The 17,038-nt window shown below is 30.7% G+C and overlaps 1 protein-coding gene across 6 annotated transcripts in view; it reads left to right on the top strand.

Moving 5' to 3' along the window:
* Positions 1–16,587, top strand: part of LOC129915264 (homeotic protein antennapedia) — a 270,307-nt gene extending 253,720 nt beyond the window's left edge. For all 6 annotated transcript variants that reach the window (XM_055994752.1, XM_055994749.1, XM_055994754.1 and 3 more), the window contains one exon: positions 16,216–16,587. In XM_055994752.1, coding sequence (XP_055850727.1) covers positions 16,216–16,466 — 251 coding nt within the window. In that variant the 3' untranslated portion in view covers positions 16,467–16,587. The remainder of the gene's footprint in view (positions 1–16,215) is intronic.
* The last annotated feature ends 451 nt before the right edge of the window (positions 16,588–17,038 follow it).

Genomic DNA, 17,038 nt, shown 5'->3' with positions numbered 1-17,038 from the left:
TATTCCATTAAATATTTTTTTAGGTTTCGATGCCTCAATTGAAAAATAATGATGCCTAGTTACTACATTATTACAAAAATTTAGTCAAATATCACACCTTAAATTTTTTTTATCGAAAAAGGAACCGAATTTCACATTTTTTCTTTTTTTTAGCAAAACATTTTTTTTTATATATGGTCATAATTTTGAAAAAAAGATATAAACAAAGTTAATCCAGAAAGTGTTTTGCTTTTTGGCTTAGAAGAAGTAGCATATATTATTGTTCCATAAAAAATTATTTTCTCAGTTGTCCGACTTTTTTTGGTGGTCATAGGCAGTGCATGTTATACTTACATGCAACATGAGAGTAACACATTAGTTTTGCTATTTATTATTTTGGAAAATAACTTTTTGCTACTCATATTTCTTAGTTGTGATGTTTTTGATACGATAATACTGAAAAAACATTTTGATAAAAATAAAACAACCGATCAGTTTGACTTCCAGGATAAAAAGAGGAAGTTAAAGCGTTTAATACAAAAGACTTGAGGTTAGAACTACATAATGTAATGTAATGTAAAGTAATGAAAGTAAGTATAACAATTTGTAAGTCAGTGTACTAATGAATGTATTCAGAGAGTGATTAATTAATTCAAGTTAATAATGTATATTCAACACTCCCCCTCATTATTGACATTTACAATTTCTAATTGAAAAGCAAAAACAAACAATTATTAAATAATATTAATTTTAACTTTAAAGTATTCAAATTTTTCTTTACATAAAGGTTTAGTGAATATGTCAGCTAATTGTTCATTAGTTGGTATATAAGAAATATCAAATAAATTTTCATAATACTTTTCTCTTATAAAATGCACTCGAACGTCGATATGCTTTGTCCTCGAATGGTATTCCGGATTTTTGATAAGTTTCAAAGCTCCTTGGTTGTCTATATAAAGCATTGCTCGCACATCGCACTCTTGTAGGATATCTCTTATTAAAACTCTTATCCACATGAGTTCTTTTACGGCTTCTGATGCTGCCACGTATTCAGCTTCCGTTGATGATAGTGCTGTGCATCGTTGTCTTCGTGAACCCCAGGCAATTGGTGAATCTCCTAGTAGGAATATATAACCACTAGTTGATCGTCGTGTGTCGACATCGCCAGCGTAATCGGAGTCACTATAACATAAAAGATTTAAGTTACATTTATTTTTGAAAAATATACCTATATTTTGAGTAGCCTTCAAATAACGAAAGACTCGTTTCAATGTTTTGATATGCTGTGGAGCTGGCCTGTCCAGGTATCGACTTAAAACTCCAACAACATATGAAATATCTGGTCTTGTAGCTATGGCCAGATACATCAGGCATCCAATCGCTTCTCGGTACGGAAAACCAGTTTCATCCGTAGAAGTTGGACTGAGAAGTGACGATTTTGATATTGCTTCGCACGGTGTAGCAAAACCTTTTGATTCTGCCATATTAAAACGGCTCAAAAGACGTTGAATGTAAGCAGACTGCAAAACATGAATATCTCCAGCAGAATTTCGCTTCAGTTCCAAACCAAGGTAGTAATTCGCCTTATTCATCGTAAGTTGCAAATGTTGATTTAAGTATGTAATCAGCTCATAAATATCGTTCACGTCGGTTGCTGCCATCAGTCCATCATCTATATACAGCGCGATTATAACAATTCTCTCCTCTTTCCGAAGCACGAACAAACATGGATCAGCAGCGCACGTTATAAAATTATAATTATTGAGTAGTTTAGATATGGTCAGGTTCCAGTTTCTCGAAGCTTGTTTGAGGCCGTATAAGGTTTTATTTAGCTTACAAACCTTTCCCGACTGGTCCACATATCCAATTGGCTGCGCCATATAAATGTCCTCTTCTAATGTCCCGTTCAAAAAAGCGGTTTTGACATCAAATTGGTATAACAAAAGTCGTTTACATGTAGCTATGGCAATAATTGTTCGTATTGAATTGAATTTAGCAACTGGGCTAAAGGTTTCGTTGAAGTCGATTCCTTCTTGTTGGCTACAACCTTTGATAACCAACCTAGCTTTATATCGCTCAATATTGTTTTGAGCAGAAAGCTTAACTTTATATACCCACTTACAAGGAATTACCTTTCTATCTTTTGGGCAATCCACGAGCTCCCATGTCTTGTTCAGTCGATGAGCTTCCATTTCTTCTTCCATAGCTGCCATCCACATTTTAGAATCCTCTGAATTGATAGCTTCACTATAGGTCAATGGCTCCATCGTCCCAGCCAAAAATGCATGGCCTTCTGTTATTGCAGCTACCAAACTTGGATGAGGCCCCGCGTCCCAATTTTCATTGCTGCGGAGCTTGGACTTAAAAACAGAATCTGAAGCTCCATCGAATTTCTTTTGACCTCGACGACGTTGTTGTGCGGCTTCTAGCTCTTTACTTTTCGTTTTCTCATTGGCTTTTATCAAAGTGTTTTCTTCGGCCTCTGCTCGGTGCGGTCCACCCTCTTCTGCCGAACTAAATTGATCATCTTCGCTTCCTGTCAAGTTCTCCAGTCTATCTGTCTCAACTGCAACATCTCTCAACGGCTCATCAACAACAGCATCACCTCTCAACGGCTCATCAACAACAGCAATAGGTTTCAACAGCTCATCAACAACAGCAACAACAGGTTCCTTAATATCTTCCTTTGGAGTTTCATTTGAAGTTCCCAGCTTGAAGGTTGCCTTCTCTTTAAACAAAATATCACGAGAAAGCTGTATTTTGTTTGATTCTGGTACCCAAACACGAAACCCCTTTGTATTATCTGGATACCCAACAAAGATTCCCGACGAAGCCTTTTTATCCCACTTTTGCCTTTTTTCCTTAGGAATATGTATGAAAACTTCACTGCCAAAAGACTTCAAATTGCTAATACTGGGAGTTTGCTGCAACCACAACTCATAAGGGCTTTTGTTCTTAACAGGAGACGGTCCAAAACGATTTAATAAATAAACCGCCGTATTGACAGCTTCACTCCACAGTCTAAGAGGCAAGTCGTTGCCATGCAGCATAGTTCTAGCAATTTCCACAATAAAACGCATGTCCCTTTCCGCACGTCCGTTTTGTTGAGGACTATAAGGAACAGACAATTGATGAATAATCCCACGTGCTGACAAAAGATCTTGAACATGTTTATTGACAAACTCCAAACCATTGTCGGACCTGAGAGTTTTAATAATATTGCTTAAAAGAGACTGAACTTCATTAAGAAATTTTTCAATTAAAGACGGAACCTCACTTTTTTCTTTAATGAAATATACTTTTCTAAAGCTTGAATAATCGTCTTTGAACAATAAAAAATACCTTGAACCTCCTAACGACTTCGTCTGCATAGGGCCGCATAGGTCTGTGTGCACGAGAACACCTCTTTCTGTTGCTCTAGACTGACTTTCACCAAATGGAGAACGATGCATTTTTCCCATAGCACATGCATCACAAAAAAAATTGGGGTTATCAACAAATTTAATTTCACGTTGATTAAGTATTTTTTTAACTTGTCCAATGCACATGTGACCTAACCTGTTATGCCACACTTCCAGAGATTCAATTTTAGACACTAGATTAGCATGAACACTTTCATTTTTTACTCTAAAAAGCATTTTATATAGGCGACTACATCTGATGCCAATAGCAACTGGTTGGCCATCTTTCAAAATCTCACATTTTTCACTGTCAGACACTAGGGAATAATTTTTTTTATCCAACGCACTTCCAGAAGAAAACAAATTAACTCTGATGTCAGGAACAAAATACACATTTGTGAGTCGCTTTTTAACCCACTGTTGATGATTGTATGCTTCGATATGGATATCGCCTCTACCATGCGCTCTGATCTGGGTTCCATTGCCCACTGTAATCATGACTGGTGTCTCCAACTTCTCGTAAGAACTGAACCATTCTCGCCTAAAGCACATGTGCTCACTGGCTCCCGAATCTAAAACCCAATCATCTACTGTCACAGCATCTCCGATGGTAATCGTCTCGCAAACAAATGCATCACAGCTGCTTCCATCAATAGAAGCACTCTCACGATTTGCAAAATTAAGTTGCTTTGAGTTGTTTCTCTTTGGACAATTATTTTTCCAATGACCAGACTGTTTGCATATAAAGCATTTACCTTTGCGTCTCTGAGAGTTTTGATTCTTCTTCTTATTAGATTGACCGTATTTTTTCTCGTCTTTTATGTACAAAGCTGCTTCTGTTGACCTTTGAGCATCACATGTGCCCAAACGAGTTTCTTCCATAATTAGTCTAGATCTTAAATTACCAATGGTCTGGTTTTTTGTTTCAGTCGATTCCCACGCACTAAAGAAATGTGCAAATTTTTCTGGTAACGTCATCAATACCTTGGTAACTAACATAGACTCAGAAACCGATTCACCAGATTCTCTAAGCTGCTGAGTTAAACTCTCTAACTTGCTTATGTGAGTCGCAATGTCATCATTTTTGTCCTTTTTAAAACCATGAAATTGTTGCTGTAGCATGCTTATGCTAGTATTTGACTTTTGATCATAAATTGAACAAAGCTTAGACCACATTTGATTTGAAGACAAACAATGCATAATATGCACTAACACACTTTGTCCAATTGACGTAGCAATTATTTTTTGCGCTTTTCTATCCCTTTGATGCCATGTTTTCAACTCCAACTTGGTAGCAGGTTTTGTTTCATCGACAACTGGCATCTTCTCTTCTCCAGTCACAACCTCGAAGAGATCACTTGCGTTTAGAAGAATACGTACTTGAAATTTCCATGTGCACCACTGTTCTGCACACTGAAGTTTGTCTATTTTAATTGTTTCGTTGTCCATGTCAGACACAAAAAAAAACTTCTAGGAAATTAAATGCTGATTTCTCAAAACTGATCTTCTTTAATCTCTGCAATCCGGCCTTCTTTTACGAATCTGAAATATTACTTTTATTTCTCGCAAAATAACGAATTCTCCGCAGTTAAAAGAAAAGACTTAGATTATGGTAGATGTAAAAAAAAATTTAATTTAATTATTACAAGGGTCTGGGCCCATAACCTGATAAAAATAAAACAACCGATCAGTTTGACTTCCAGGATAAAAAGAGGAAGTTAAAGCGTTTAATACAAAAGACTTGAGGTTAGAACTACATAATGTAATGTAATGTAAAGTAATGAAAGTAAGTATAACAATTTGTAAGTCAGTGTACTAATGAATGTATTCAGAGAGTGATTAATTAATTCAAGTTAATAATGTATATTCAACACATTTTTTTATAGGAAATTAAGTTTACATATTCCTAAGCTTTATACAAAAAATTATTTCGTACAATTTTAAATACTTATACCTACAAAATTGAAAATTAGCCTTTTTTCTCACTGAGATTTTGTAGCAAAAAATGTATGCATTTCAATAAGTTTAAAATTAAATTGGAAATATTAACAAATGGAAACATTTTAAATAATCCATGTTGTTTGGCAAACTAATTATGTGCTTCACTTGAGAAAAAAAAATTCATGTGTGCAATTCACACGTGGTAGAAGTGAAACCTTAAAAATTATTTTTCTTGCATAAAATAAAAATCGAAAAAATTTACCTTTTTTTATTCTATCCATATCTTTTATATGACAACCTTATAAATTAAAAAATAATAAATTTTAAATCATCTGAAAGCGAATTATTTCACCTTTTATTTGGCTTTTCAATCATGTTTCTACCATGCCTACAAAAAAGTAAGAATTTTTTAAAGTCAACCATCTCGAAATTTAAAACTGAGATTACGGTACTTCCTACACTGGTGGCTGGTCATCGGCAACAGATCTTCACAGGTGTTTTGAGGTATTTTTCAATTTTTTGAATTTAAGATTGTGTAACTTGTAGAGTACGGAAAGTTATGTGTGATATATCAAATAAAAGGTTATGTTATCAGCATGCGTATTAAAGTTAAATCAAATTTATATGTGCACTAGATCAAAAGATATAACGTGTGTAGGAAAAGAACATCTTTTTACCGTTATCTCAGAATTTTGAATATGAAATTAATTGAAACTTTGTACAATCATAATTTATTTAATTACCTATCTGCAGTACAAATTTAATTCATCTATCTATTAAAACAAAAAAGTTATAACAAGTTGAAGTCGTGTCGCGTTTTCGTTTCATCTTGTTTCAAATCACTACGATACTAAAGAAGTTTTCACTTCAAAAAAATTTAAACAAATCTTTAATTGTTTAGTTTTCTTTTTCTAGCGAAAAAAAACAAATATTTTTCCTTTCTTCCTTTTGCAAAAAGTGACCAATGTATTAAAGACCATGCTTCGCATCATCTCAATGCAATTATGGAAATCGAGTGGAAACAAGTCAATTTGAATTATTTTATGTTTGATCATATGAATAAAGAAAAGAGACATGTTTTTTTTCGGATGTTATTATTTCCAAAGGCCGAGACATTTTCATTTGGCGCCCGCGGGGCCCCTCCAAGCGCGGGGCCGTGTGCAGGGGCACACTCCGCACACCCCTTCCGCCGCCTCTGGGCAGGTTTCATTTCCATTCTACAAGCTTTTTCCTTTTTTTTTGTTTTTATAAGCAGTCCTTTGTATATTGCCTCTTCCATTGAAATTGAACTAAAATTACAATGTACAAAGCACAATAAAATTTGATATGGATGGAAATGTTCATTATTAATAGTGTTTATTGCACAACCCACCACACAAAATTCTATTGGATTGGTATACAAATATAAAAAAAAATCCTAACCATAGTTACCTACCTTATATACGGGAGCACTTAAAGGTCAATTGAAATTAAAAACAAAAAAACAGAGGAACAAACTCCATACCTAATAAAAAAACACAACCCATATTTATATATACAAAAAAAAAATAAAAGTCAGGTAAAAGGTATAAAAAACAAGAAATAATAATAAACCCACCCAAATACAAGAATTGTAATTAAATAGTGATTAGGCCACCATTTTTCTTACAATTTTTTTTATTTTAGTTTTTATAGGTAGAGTGGTAGGTAGGTATGATAAGCTATAATAATATTTATATATATTTTTTTTTTGTGTTTAGGTTTGTTTTATAATTTTCATTCATTTGAAGGGGAAATCATTAAAATAATCACATTTGGTGGGAATGCCCACTCTCAACGGGGTCAACAAAATATGTGTAATTAAATTGCGTGCGTGCATTTTTCTTTAAGCTATTATAAAAAAAAACGACCAGAACTAGGTACTTGGTATATTTGTAGGTTGGTTTGATACTTAAGTTTATATCATCTAATGTTTCCTTTTTTTTTAATTTTATTTATATCTTGAAATTGTATCCAAGTCTATATTTTTTATTCGCATCATCATGGCGACTCTATAACCCCATCATCCGCCATATTTGTTGCCGGTATTTATCTATAAGTCGTCAGTCATATCGGGCGGTGTGGTCAGAACATATACACACTCACATAAACTATTCAAGAATATGCTTTTAATTTATTGACATTTCACGTGTTAACATTCACAAATCCAAATTGATCTTTGATTCGTTTTTAATTGCAGCATTTTTGTTTATGTTATCCCATTTCAAATAGTAAAGTATCTACATGATGTATCTACAAGATACTATAAACGATTATTATACCATTATCCCCGTCGTCGTATACAATAGAGAAAGAGCCTACATGCCAGCAGAAAAAGAGTGTGTATAGAATGGGAGTTAGGTATAGCGTAGATAAATATCGCCCATATGCACTTGCACATATGAAACAGAGGGCCCCCTTTCATCGCATGTATTGACCAGGATTTACGCAATTTTATTTTTTAAGGTTTACATTGAAACTTATTGCTGATGTGGTCTGGTTTGTTTAAATTGCATTTTTTTAAGGCTTCCATTATGCATATTAATTAAAATCAATTTTTATAATTTTCAATCAAAAAAAAAAAAAAATTGATATTGGCGTACCTATGGTAAAAAAGGACTTCACTCATAATGCGAATAAAAACGATACAAAAAGATACTCAAATGAATGAAGAAGAAAAAAACAATCACGCCGGTCAGCCTTTTTGGTATAAGGAAAATGATTTTTTAATTGCGGAAATTAAGCGTGTGCGGCGCGAGCATAATACCTAATGTGATTATTTGTGTGTGGCGCGAGGGATTTTTTTTTTCTTTCTTTTTTCCTTTTTTTTCTCTTTAATTTTTTTTATTTTTTATGATTATTCATCATTGAATGGCTCAACATAAATAATACCTACTCGTAGTAGTAGTAAATGTTTTCATAATTTATATCAGCTCCATAGGTATAGGTACCCATAGCACAAGGAAGATTAAAAGATTCTTTGGCTTTTTTTTTTGTGCCAAGTGTATAGAAGATAGAGGTTTTGAATCTTGCCTATATACAACATTTCTTTAGATACCTATATTGGCTTGAGGCGATAATGAACACTTATAAAAAATTATTTAGAAAAAAATATTATATGAATAAAAAAAAAAACATCATCTGCAAATGTAGGTATATTTAGAAAAAAAAGAAGCTACTCTTAGATTTGTTACAAGTCAGATTAAAAGTCATTATAGGAGCTGTTAATACTTGTATAGATATGATGAAGATGATTCATACCCCTATAGCAATCGAAGTTTTATGATTTTGGATCGAATACCATAGCGTATTAAGACCACCTATTCAGCTACTGTTGTTTTTTGTTTAGACAAATTAAAAATTGAAAAAAAAAATTGAAAAAAAAAGGGAAATAAATTTTGCCGATCACTGGGTTGATTTGTTCATTAGATTTTTAAAAGTTAAAAGAGGTAGGTACATAGAGTTGCCACTTTAAAACTGTTAACTTGTTGGTGCTATAAATATTTCTAGAGCTGCAGTACATTTTAATAAAAAAAAAATTGTTTATTTCATGACGTTTGCCTCTAGAGGGCACAATATTAGAGGATGTTTAACAACATATACCCTGCGGACATGCAAAATGCTTGCCACGATATCTCATTTGTCAAATTATAATAAGCAGTTTAGAAGTTATTGGGGAACATACTAGATACGTTACTACTACTACTACACATACATTAGGGTGCTTCTTATTATGGTCGAAAAAATCTTTTTTTCGATTTTTTAATGGGACACACCTGCATTATGTTCTACCATATAAGCATAGTACCTATATGGTATTTTTTTCCGATTTTAATATTAAAATTTTGGTTTTGCTACCATATTCACTAAAGATTTAAGTACAAAAAAAAAGATCAAATTTCAACAAATTATTTTTTTTGTTACAATACAAAGTACGCTTAAGACCCGATTTTTCAATCTTCTAATAAACAGTCAGTTAACTGTCCGTCGAATTAAGATATTAGGCTCATAAACAATCAGATAAAATCCTTGAATTTTTCAATTAAGAAAGATCACTCAGTTAGCTATTCTACAGAATAACACAAAAAAAAAATGTCAAATTCAAAAATATTCAAAATTAAACTTCATTTTTATTCCGCTGTATTTTTATCAAAATTTCTTTCAAAACAGTTAAAGATTTAATATAAAGTACTAAGTACTATTAAGTCTTAATTCTGATTACAAATTTAAAAAGTTTCTGAGAAAAAAAACAACATTTGGTGTAGGTATTTTTCAAAACTTTGAATTGTGGTAGCGACCCCTAGAACGTGTTTAAACTGGACCAAATTTTACCCAATTTATATTTAAGGCAGGAAGAACAAAATGAAAGGGTGTCCCATTAAAATTTCGAAAATTGATTTTTAAGAAGCACCCTAACATACATACTGGTTAAATATAATCGTTTCTTTTTTTGGTGACCCATAGATGATTAGGAAAAGAATAAGATATGCGCGTAGAAAAATTAACACCAGAAATAATTACTTCTACTGGTATATTTAATCATATTATATAGTTAAATATACCAGAAATTAGTTAAATATAACAGAAATAAAGTTAAATATGCCAGAAATAATATTACCTAAAGGTACCTGCATTATTTTCCCTCTGTGTGTTCTTAAAAAGTTATTGACTTAAAATAAAAAGGTACATAAAGGCTAAAATAGGAGGCACTAGTCAAGTTGAAAGTAAATAATGAATTGTACCTACGTTATATCTATATTCCTATTGAAGATGATTTGTAAAGAAAAACATCAACCTCATAGTCTTCTAAACTTTAAACTAGCCCTTATTACCCGCTATGACCTCAACATCTCTTTGATACAGATAACTGTTGAGTTTCATAAAAATTAAGTTTTTTGTTTTTTAACTTTATTAAAAAGGATATCTTAACTTATTTCTCAAATAGCACAAAAGTCTAAAATATCTACACCAAAATATTTGGAGTATTTTTTGCATTCTCGTGATATGCATTTTGAGTATAAAAAAAATACCGATTTTCCGTATAGGTATAGTAAATACTGGTGTTTAAAAAACTATACCGGTTTTTTGGTATATAAATAGCTCTAGTGGTATAAAAAATAATCTTGTTTTTGTGAAAAACTAATTCTTTGAGTTTGCAAAGTACACAATAAATCTATGGATAAAATACAATATACTAAAATTAAGCTAGTTAAAATTTGAACTGATTTGAACTTAGGTACACCATTTCTTATAAAATTAATGAAAATTAATTTTTAATTCACTTGAATAAATTTGAATTTAAGGTCCCAATTTAAGAACGAAGCACATTCTGTCTGCTGTTTTAGATCCTACCCGTCTAAAAATTGAGCGCCTGCAATTTTTTTTCAAAAATTATAAAATTTTATGTTGATTTTTACATTTTTTAGAAGCTGTCTCTTATAAAAGAAGTCGATATAAAGTAAAATATTTAATTGCTCTCTTCATTTTTAAAATGGCGGTCAGCTGAATTTCAGTTTTTCCTGATTTTCCTTGAAAAATATGGCGACACCCACTTATTTGTTCTGGTGAATTTTATTTTCACATAGTGTACTTACTACACCAAAGTATACCTAGTGTACGAAATATGAAATTTTTTATTGCTTATACAGGGTGTCCCAAAAGTTAACGTCGAAACGAAAACGGTAGATAGGGTAGTTGGTGACCGTTATCAGAAAAATAATAAAAAAAATAGCAGCCATATATTTTGTGAGTTATGGGCATTTGAATAAAGTCAAAAAAATAGTCACCCTGTGACGGTTTTTTATGTGCCGTGACTACAAATCTTAATTTTTCTTATTTTTTTTCTTTTGGTACGGAACCTGCTACCAAATGCATTCAAAAATTTTAACTCAACTGCATCAGTTTTAAAGAAAATTTCACTTTTTTGCCCAACTAAGTACTAAAAATTTTTTACATGACTCTAATTCAATGAACCGTAGTGTAAAAAAAATGCACTACGATGTTTCGGCAAGTTACCTTAAAAGTTGGTGTGTTCAATTTTCTTTTCAAAATGGTACAACATTGTTGTGAATATTCCATAAATGACCGAGATAATATTTATTTTCTTAAGAAATCCGACTTTTTTATTAGGTAATTTTTCCATATTTTTTAAGTTTTGTACCCTTTCAGAATACAAAAACTTAAATAATAAGGACAAATTTCCTAATAAAAAAGACGGATTTCTTAAGAAAAAAAATTTTATCTCATTTATTTATGGAATATTCACAACAATGTTATACCATTTTGAAAAGAGAATTGAACACACCAACTTTTAAGGTAACTTGCCGAAACATCGTAGTGCATTTTTTGTAGAATCGAATAATTTTATGCACCATTAATGGTTTGGTATATTATAAAAAAACTACAGAATATCGGTTTATTTTTTGTACTGAATCTTAAAAGAAATGTTGAAATTTTGCACAGAAAAGACAATGGTATAATTTTTACACCATCTTTTTTTGACAAATATACCTACCATTTTTTTTAATTTTCTCAATTTTACACCAAAATAAATGAATTTTAGTTTTCTCTAGTTAACTTGTGCAAAAATGCAATACCTAATACTTTAAAGTAGATATAGCTATATTTGTCCTATACTAGAGTTTCTTTTCAGCACTCCTCAAAAATCATAGTGTATTCTATTACCATGAGTTGACGTTAGAGTATACATACATATTAAAAATGGATTTCATTTGGCATTTTTTGAAGTTGACATTTATCATTTCAAATACTAATCTAATTGGATTGAAAAAAAAAAAAACTTATAGGTAATATTCAGGATGCAAAGGTTTCCTTACATAAAGACACACACAGAATGCATTGCTCATATGCATAGTAAGTAATTAAATGAATGTCATTATTATTTGGAATTTTCATTTTCCTACCTACATATTATGAATTTTCCATCATATTTAAGGTAGGTTAGATATAATTTGCTACCTACTCTGCCTTATTCATTATACACACTCTACTATTTCAATAAGAGCTAAGCTTCTTTTCTTAAGGTTAAGTCGCATTTAAATTGGGACCATATTATTTTGACGTAAGAGACTTAATATGGCGGCAGTCTGACGATTGCGTTTATTTCCATGTCCGCCATCATCAGAGTTCTGTTGTGCGATAGAGCCTTTATCATCATCATCTTTTATTCCTTACCTCTAACGTCCCATCCCAGTTTGTTGTTACCATTCTTAAATAGCCCCATTGCGCCAGCAAAATTGCTGTTATTAAAAAGAGATTTTCCTCTTTGGGAATTATGAATATAAAATCTGAGAGGTTGGTTTCCGCTCAATTGCACACATTCTTACCTTTACGTATATTTATAAACTTATCTAGTTTTTTTTTTTTTATATTCCCAAAGAGATGCATTTTAAGAAATGAAAAATAAAAACTTTTTTTTCGCTAAGTAAAAATTCACCCTTTTCTGGGTGACAAGTCTTTGATATGGTTGCATGACTTTTAGATGAAGACAAAAATAAACAACCCATGGGAAAGAAAATCTCTGATAATTTCAATATAGACTTATGTTTCTAGTTATACATTAATGTCTTACTTATATTTTTTATTCATCAGGTTTTCATTTACCATGATGATAATTATATGCGCCATGTTAAAATTTTGTTGTAGGTATTGGATAGATTCTTTGTTCTGATATAGTTATTTATTTTTTCTGTTCTTTTTTTTTTGTCACTTTTTATTTCGTTGACATACTCTTTGTTGTTAATAATAAATATAAAAAAAATGTTTTTTTTTTTTTTTGGTAAAACCCCATTAATATAATTACAAAAAATTGTTTTGTTCCTGGGTGGTTACTGTGGTTCTATCTATGCAAAACAATCAAATTTAGTTGAGTTTGTGGAACGACAATGCGGTTATACCCATTTTCTAATGAGAATTCATATCATGATGAAAAAATCAAGTAGGTAGAGTGACCTAATAATTTTTAGTTTTTGGATTCTACCTACAATTATTTAAATAAAGTTTTTGTTTGAAAATGAAGGAAACATTTTGCTTTGTCATATAAAAAAATATAAAAGTTTAAATAAATTTTGGGTATACCTACTAAAATTGAATTGTTCATAAGATTTTAGATTAAAAATGGTAGGATAGGGTTGCCACTTTAAAACTGTCATAAAAAAAATGACATAAAAATGTTCTGAAATATTGAGGATTCAGTAATATTGGAAGGAGTTGTTAAAAGCGTCGTAAAAAGGCGAAAAAGTGATGATGTATTGATGAAAAGCTTTCAAACTTCGATCTGTTTTGCTTTATAATATCTGGTATTGAAACATAAATAGACTTCTTTAGGTATTATAGATTCTTCTTAAATTTTAGTAGCAATATGAGTGAACAGAGGTCGCCTTTTTGACACTTTGGACTTCGATATGAATTTTTCACTGGTAAAATTAATCATTACAAGAAGCTTCTCGTGATCATTATAGAAGCAAAATTGTTAGTTTTACATATATCTTATTGGAACTGCCTATTTAATAGAAATATTGGAATAATTTTTAAGAAAAAACAGATTAGAAAATTTGCTTGCAGACCACTGAAACGAAGCTTCTAGGGGGTGAAGTTAAAAGCTCTACACTTACACTAGGGTGTGTCACTTTTGTATGGCCGAAATAATGTACTCGAAATTTGCAATGTGGTCAAAAGTTGTATTAGGGTCTAAGGTTTAATAATATGTAAAAAAAATATTATAATATCGTTCGTCTTTGGCTCACTTAAATCGGTTGAAGTTGTTAAGGGGGGAAATGTATCTGGACGACAGATTTTTCAATAATTTTTTGGAAACCCGAAAGCATTGATTAAAATATGGAAAAGGCATATGATATTATTGACATTATTATTATTATGTATTATGAAGTATTGATACAAAAAAAAAAAAAACAAAATGGCAGCTCTACAGCTCTTTAAAGTTGACACCTCGAGTTTGCGCCGTGCAGGTCCACAAAATTATTTATATCTAATCAAAAAAGAAATTTTTTTTCCAATAAAATATATTTATACGCATTACAACCTAAATTTAGCAAAAAAAAAAGTGTAAATTAAAAATTAGAGACAAGAAAAACAAAAAAAAAACGAAAGAACACAATGTTTTCTTATAAACAAATTGTTAAAAAAAATATTTATTGTGAAAATTTTATTGAGCTTTTAGGTTCATGCAATGGCCAATGAACTACGAGTAAATTGCAATTTATTTCAAATCAATAGCTTCTTTAGTTTTTGAGTTACCTTGCACGGCGCGGAAAAAAACGAGTTTCGAGAAAAAAAAACGCATTTAAAGATTTCGTTTTCGTACTGTGGTAGGGTCGGAGCGCATGGGTTTCGGGACTTTCTAGGGTCTTTTGAGGCTTCATTTATGAATGAAAATGAATTTACTATTTAAAAAAAAAATAATGCAAAAAACACAAATTCAAGAGGGATTCCCCTCCCTTAAGAAAAAAGAATTTTATATGAAAAAAAAAATGATTTTTTTTCGTTCGCTTATTATTTCGTAGCTTCTTTACCAAGTGTTCAATTTCAACAAATATATGTAAGCTTAAAAGTTTTTTTTTTTGAATTATCTTTCACGAGAAAGTAAATGAAGTTCAATCAAAATTTCATAGGTTGTTATACCGAAAAAAAAATTTTGAAAAAAATAAAAACTTTATAGCATTTTCTTAATATCTAAGTAGCTCAGTTGACATTTGAATTAGTCCTTAAGCTGATTTGCACTGGTATTTGACACTATCAAGTTTTCTACTGATACATTTTAACATCAGTCTTAAAAATACAAAATATTAATTACTTCGTCTTAATCGAATGAATCATATTTCACTATTAAAATATGTTTAAATCACGCTTGTTTATTAATTATCATCTCGATTTCATGTATCGAGATTTCTTTGAAATTTCTTAAAAATTGAAAAAAAAAAATCTCATATCTATACCTCATAATGCATCTTATGGCAGCTCTAAAACAGATACGGATATACCTATTCCAAGAGAAATGACACTGTCAGGACAGATGGTGGTGGTGTGCGAGACATGGCGTTGGCGGTGGTGGTGTTGGAGGAGCGATCGGCGACTATGCTCGTCCCCATATAGTACACTTTAAAGCAAATATCTTTTTTTTTTTCCTTTTTTTTATGAGGAAAAAGATCAAAAGGCGACCTTACTGAATATATTATTAGTTCTTGTCAAAATCACAACATGTGTTTTAATCCCGCTTTGCTGGTAAAAATCTGAAAGTGAATGAGTTACAAGTGTATCTTTTTGCGTCGTTCTTTTTGCACCACAAAGAAACCGCGCAATAGTTTCTTTCATTTTTTTCTATTGAAATTGTATCTTTTTCAAGGAATATCTAGATACGTCGGAGTAATTATATTGCAATGTCTTTGGATTAGCAACAGCAAAAAAAAAAAAAAAAAAAATAGGAAAAATAATACAACAATTCAATAAAAGCTGACATATCGCATTAATTCTGCTTTGAATAAGGTCTTTTTATAAATTTATGCTGTGAATGAGATGAGATTGATGATGGAAAACACCGTCAGAGTCATTATGAATTAAATCAGAAAAAGTGTCAAAGCAGTGGTAGATACCGCACTGTATAGCACATATCTTATAGATTAATGCATTTAGATCTTTTTATACAATAAAAAAAAGTATGCTCCATAAATGTACCTACTCAATTTGTTTTTTGTTAAAAAAAAAATAAATATATTAAGTTTATTAAAACAACGCTTTTTTAGAATAACATTTTTTGAATGCTTACTTTTGAGTGCTTATTATTCTTTTAAATTATTATTTTGTTTTATTAATATTTTATTATTTTTTAAATTTTTTTCAGAACGAAAACGTGGCCGACAAACCTACACCCGATACCAAACGCTCGAATTGGAAAAAGAATTCCATTTCAATCGATATCTGACGCGACGAAGAAGAATTGAAATCGCTCACGCCTTATGCTTAACCGAAAGACAAATAAAAATCTGGTTCCAAAATCGTCGAATGAAATGGAAAAAGGAAAACAAAACAAAGGGTGAACCTGGTTCTGGTGATAATGCTGACGATATAACACCACCACAAAGTCCACAATAAACAAAAAAAAACTTTAAATAAAATTAACAAAAAAAATTAAATAATATGTTATCATAATTGTGTATTTACTTAACAAACAAACAACAACAAAAAAATCTTTAAATATTTATAAACAAAAAACAAAAAACAAAAACACTCCTACTTTCATTTTTAGAAATGAATTTTTCAAAAAAACAAATAAAAGTTGTTTTTATATTGCAAAACACAATACAATATTTTGAAAATTAATTTATGTAGACAAAAAAAATTAAAAACATCAAACAAAAAATATGTCTCTAAACTATCAATAACAAAAGAAAAAAGTTTCCTAAAAATTTAAAATTTAATATTATTATAAATCTACATGAATTTTGTATGTATGTTTTGGAATTAACTATATTTATAAATTCTTTTTTAATTCTGTTTTTTTTTTCCTATTTTTGTTTTTAAAAATTGATTTTGTTAATTAAAAAAAAAAAATATGTAAAACAACACTCAACAACAACAACAACAAAACCAACTCATGTGACCTCAAATTAAATAAGTTAAAAATAATTATAAATATTTAAATGTAATTGTAATAAATAAAAAAA

The sequence above is a fragment of the Episyrphus balteatus genome, chromosome 3 (genome assembly GCF_945859705.1).
Source record: "Episyrphus balteatus chromosome 3, idEpiBalt1.1, whole genome shotgun sequence".
Lineage (NCBI taxonomy): Eukaryota > Metazoa > Arthropoda > Insecta > Diptera > Syrphidae > Episyrphus > Episyrphus balteatus.
The sequence above is the reverse complement of the archived record's forward strand: the minus strand, read 5'-3'. Positions and strand labels throughout refer to the sequence as shown.